Below are 4,802 nucleotides of genomic sequence, written 5' to 3' on the forward strand. Positions count from 1 at the left end.
TGCTTGAGGCCATCAGATGTGTGTTTGTGCGACACCTGTACACAACTCTACACACGCACATTACACGGTGTACAAAGCACAATGATACACATTGTCCGACACTTATGGCGGATAATGTCACGCAGATCCCCCTCCCGGCCTTTCTGTGTTGTTTTTCATTTCAATGCTTTCGGTTTCTACCCCCCTGCCCCTGTCTTGTTTTTCATTCTCGCTCCTGACTCTATTTGTTCCGAGTTTCTTTACCCCACCCTGACCCCCCCCCCCCTTCCTGTCTTACTTTGGGACTGGGTTGTTTTTCTTGCCTGGGTGCGATTAGCTAACACCTCCCCCTCCTCCTGGACTTCACCCTCACAGATTACCTCATAGACACCACAGAGGGTGGGGCGAGGGGTATAAAAGGGCGGCTTCCCGTACAAACTCTAAAACTCGCAGAGGATCACAGGGAGAGCCGAGCAGCTGTCTGATCAGCATGTCCTCCATGGTGGATATCCAAACCTTGTACAAGGTGAGGGCTTTGGGGGTCTCTTACTATGTGGGTTGGGGGGGGGGCATTTTTGAATGTTTCTTTGTATCAAGAAAAAAAACCCAATAAGTTTTCTGGTGACAGGAGGAAGTCGGGGGAGGGGGGACTCATGGAAACTCAGTGCAAGAATGAAGCATTTCTCTGGTTTCGAAACATTGTTCTAAGTTCAGTAACTTCTAGGTGTGGAGTGGGGCAGACAGGGGCTCCTAAAAGGGGCAGATAGAAAACAGGACATAAAATCTGGCAGAAGTCTGGGCAGAAATAGTCTTGGCGGCGAGTAAGAGAGCGGTAGGACAGGGGGAAGAGTGTCCAGAAGGACCCTGGAGGAAAAATATAAATGAAGGGGTATCTGGAGTCAGCAGATAAAACCGGGGGAAAGAACATCATGAATGGATGACATCTGATTGAGAGAATGGCCGGATTGGGAGTTAAAAGGGCTGGATGGAGGTGGATCTAGAAGTAGACTTGGTTTGTAGGGGCAATATGGATCTAGAAGCAGACAGGATATTTCTACGGGGACTCTGGTCTGTGCTTTCATTGTTTCCTGCCTGGCTGTCACTGCCTGGGGCCACAGGGTCCCGGACACTTCCTGCTGATCAGGTTCAGACGTAAGTCCTCTCGGCTGTTGTCAGGGAGATGTTTGTGATCGGATGTCAGTGACGTCAGGACTTGCTTCTCCGGCACAACCAGATTGGCCTCATTCTCCTGTCAGGCGGTCACTGCCATTCTCTGTCACCGGCCGGTCACTGCATACCTCTGTCACCGGCCGGTCACTGCCATTCTCTGTCACCGGCCAGTCACTGCACACCTCTGTCACCGGCCGGTCACTGGACACCTCTGTCACCGGCCGGTCACTGCACACCTCTGTCACCGGCCGGTCACTGCACACCTCTGTCACCGGCCGGTCACTGGACACCTCTGTCACCGGCCGGTCACTGGACACCTCTGTCACCGGCCGGTCACTGGACACCTCTGTCACCTCTCTGTTTTGCTGGTCGGTCACTGGACACCTCTGTCACCGGCCGGTCACTGGACACCTCTGTCACCGGCCGGTCACTGGACACCTCTGTCACCTCTCTGTTTTGCTGGTCGGTCACTGTATGTCTCTGTTACTTGTATCATCTTTTCCCTGCCCCCCCTCCCCGTGTGCCTATAACCCTGGTTACCACCCTTAAACTATTATTTTATACCCCACTGTGTGCTTCCACCATTCTAATATATTCTCCCCAATCCACAGAACCTGCGCAACCTCAGTCTCTCAGAAGAGTTTGAACCTCCCATAGAGAGGAGCTTTCAGAGCCCCCAGCGGAGACATTCCTTTGCCCCTGACTTCCATGAAGAGCCATGTTGGACAGCACGTGATTCATTGTCCCTAGAAACATCTCGAACACCCTTCAGACCCGACCGATCCATCAGCCTGATTGAAGGGTCACGTTCTGCTCTTCCTCCTCCTCCTGGGTTCCCTCCATTGAAGACTGCGCTGCCTCCGCTTCCTGCTCCCTCCTCTCGCTATAAAACTGAGCTATGCCGCACCTTCTCGGAAACGGGCACCTGCAAATATGGCTCCAAGTGCCAGTTTGCCCATGGCTCCATGGAACTGCGAGAGCCGAACCGTCATCCTAAATACAAGACGGAGTTGTGCCACAAATTCTATCTGTATGGAGAGTGTCCGTATGGTTCCCGCTGCAACTTCATTCATCATCCCTCTGAACATGGAGCACCTCAGCAGGTCCTGCGTCAGAGTTTCAGCTACAGTGGGGTCCCAGCTAGGAGGCGCTCGCCGACACCTCCAGGATTCCCGGATCCAGCCTCTTTCTCAAGGGCGCCCTCTGTGTCCCCCCCTCCTTCCGAGCTGTTCTTCTCCCCGGCTCCACCAGAGACCAGAAGCCACGTCTCCTCTCTGAAATCATCAGATTCCTGCTCCCGTTGTTGTTCGTGTCGCTGTTCCCGAGCTGGGAATGTTACCCAGGATCCCTTTTCTGACTATATGCTCCTTCGCTCGCCCTCCTCCACCTCGCTGCCGGAAACAGAATGCTACAGTAGTGGGTCCGAGTCTCCGGTGTTTGAGATCTCAGGCCAACTGCCACCTCCATCCAACAAAAGATTGCCCATATTCAACCGGCTATCGGTGTCTGATTGACGAGACCGTATACCGTGCCACGCGATGCAGAACTCCATGCACGGCTCCTGCCAAACCTTTGGAGCCTTGTGCATCCTCTGTGCCTGTAACTAGAGCGGCTGGAAATGTATGATATCAGCGGTCGCTCACCCCGGGGATGTCATCACATGACCCCGGGGATGTCATCACATAACCCCGGGGATGTCATCACATGGCCTCGCGCTCAGCCCCGGGGTTTTAACCAGCATCCTGACAAATTCCTCAGCTCAGCCGGCCACGGGCTCCACGGCTGAATAGGGTATTAAGTAAAGCCCTCGAGGAGAGCGTGGCCTCTATGTAGCAGAACAAGGTACAGCATTTTTCCTGTCCCCTAGTCTGACGCTCCCAGTATTGGCTGGTTCCAAACTGAGGGGTGGACTATAATCGGAAGGAACTCTTGCCAAAGAAATCCGAATCTATTTCACTTCTATAAGTTCCGAGAAAAGGAGACACTGCAGTGTATTACAGCACCCCCCCACATACAAGCCTCTCATCCATAGGACTGTACCATACATTGAGTATAAAGCACAGATCCACCCACCCCTGTGTATCCATACAAATGCCCCCTCACTCTGTGTATCCATACAAATGCCCCCCTCGCTCTGTGTATCCATACAAATGCCCCCTCGCTCTGTGTATCCATACAAATGCACCCTTCGCCCTGTGTATCCATAAAAATGCCCCCCTCGCCCTGTGTATACGTACAAATGCCCCCCTCACCCTGTGTATTCATACAAATGCCCCCCCACCCTATGTATCCATACAAATGCCCCCCCTCGCCCTGTGTATCCATAAAAATGCCCCCCTCGCCCTGTGTATCCATACAAATGCCCCCCTCGCCTTGTGTATACATACAAATGCCCCCCTCGCCCTGTGTATCCATACAAATGCACCCCTCGCCCTGTGTATCCATACAAATGCCCCCCTCGCCCTGTGTATACATACAAATGCCCCCTCGCTCTGTGTATCCATACAAATGCCCCCTCGCTCTGTGTATCCATACAAATGCCCCCTCGCTCTGTGTATCAATACAAATGCCCCCTCTCTCTGTGTATCCATACAAATGCCCCCCTCGCTCTGTGTATCCATACAAATGCCCCCTCTCTCTGTGTATACATACAAATGCCCCCCTCTCTCTGTGTATCTATACAAATGCCCCCTCTCGCCCTGGGTATACATACAAATGTACCCCTTGCCCTGTGTATCCATACAACGGCCCCCCTCGTATAATACAGAACCCCCTGCTCTCTGTATAATACAGCCCCCACCCGCTCTGTGTATAATACCGATACACCCCCCTGCTCTCTGTATAACACATGTAAATGGCACATGTAAGAGATGCTATCAGACATGCTTTGGTGTTCGTAAACACTGCAGTTGCCTCCAAACAGACAATATCCTCACCATGTGCCTTATACCTCAGGGGATTTTGGGAAGACTGGGCCACGGAGCTGACAGTCTGTGAATATTTTCCACGGCAGGGAATTAATAAGCCAAAATCTGAAAGTGATTTCTGCCTTGATCCATTTATTGCAATGTTTGCTTCTTTTGTGTTGTAATCTATTTATGTCGTATTTATTACCAAGTGAATTTTATATATAAATATATTTATCTTTTGTATTATTTGGAAAGTAATATATTTCATGTAATCAGCAGGTGAATTTTGTCTGAATAAAGCAGATTACAGAACCTTTTATACGGGTGAAGTCTCTTTCTTCTGGGGACCTTTCATTAGTATAGCCCTTAACCCCCAATGAAACAGAAGAGGGGGAGTACATAGGGCAGATGTAATGGATGTTTACTCTCCGCCAAAAGAGCTTACAGTCTATAAGAGCCGAATAATAACCAAAGTGGGCATTTAGTCAGACATTAAGATTATTACAGACAAATAACTACGTTGCCCCCTTCTGTCTGTTACCCTTCGGTGGGAGGGGCAGACTCTGTGTCCCATTTCCCCCTTCTGTCTGTTACCCTTCCGTGGGAGGGGCAGACTCCGTGTCCCATAACTCCCTTCTGTCTGTCACCCTGCAGTGGGAGGGGCAGACTCCGTGTCCCATAACTCCCTTCTGTCTGTCACCCTGCAGCGGGAGGGGCAGACTCCGTGTCCCATAACTCCCTTCT

At 51.4% G+C, this 4,802-nt stretch overlaps 1 protein-coding gene across 1 annotated transcript; it reads left to right on the top strand.

Moving 5' to 3' along the window:
* The first annotated feature begins 428 nt into the window (after window positions 1-428).
* On the top strand, window positions 429-2,765 carry LOC128503240 (mRNA decay activator protein ZFP36-like). Its single transcript, XM_053473280.1, has 2 exons — window positions 429-505; window positions 1,761-2,765. The coding sequence occupies exons 1-2, from the start codon at window positions 470-472 to the stop codon at window positions 2,661-2,663; spliced, it is 939 nt and encodes a 312-aa protein (XP_053329255.1). The 5' UTR covers window positions 429-469; the 3' UTR covers window positions 2,664-2,765.
* The last annotated feature ends 2,037 nt before the right edge of the window (window positions 2,766-4,802 follow it).

This window comes from Spea bombifrons, chromosome 8, assembly GCF_027358695.1.
Source record: "Spea bombifrons isolate aSpeBom1 chromosome 8, aSpeBom1.2.pri, whole genome shotgun sequence".
NCBI lineage: Eukaryota > Metazoa > Chordata > Amphibia > Anura > Pelobatidae > Spea > Spea bombifrons.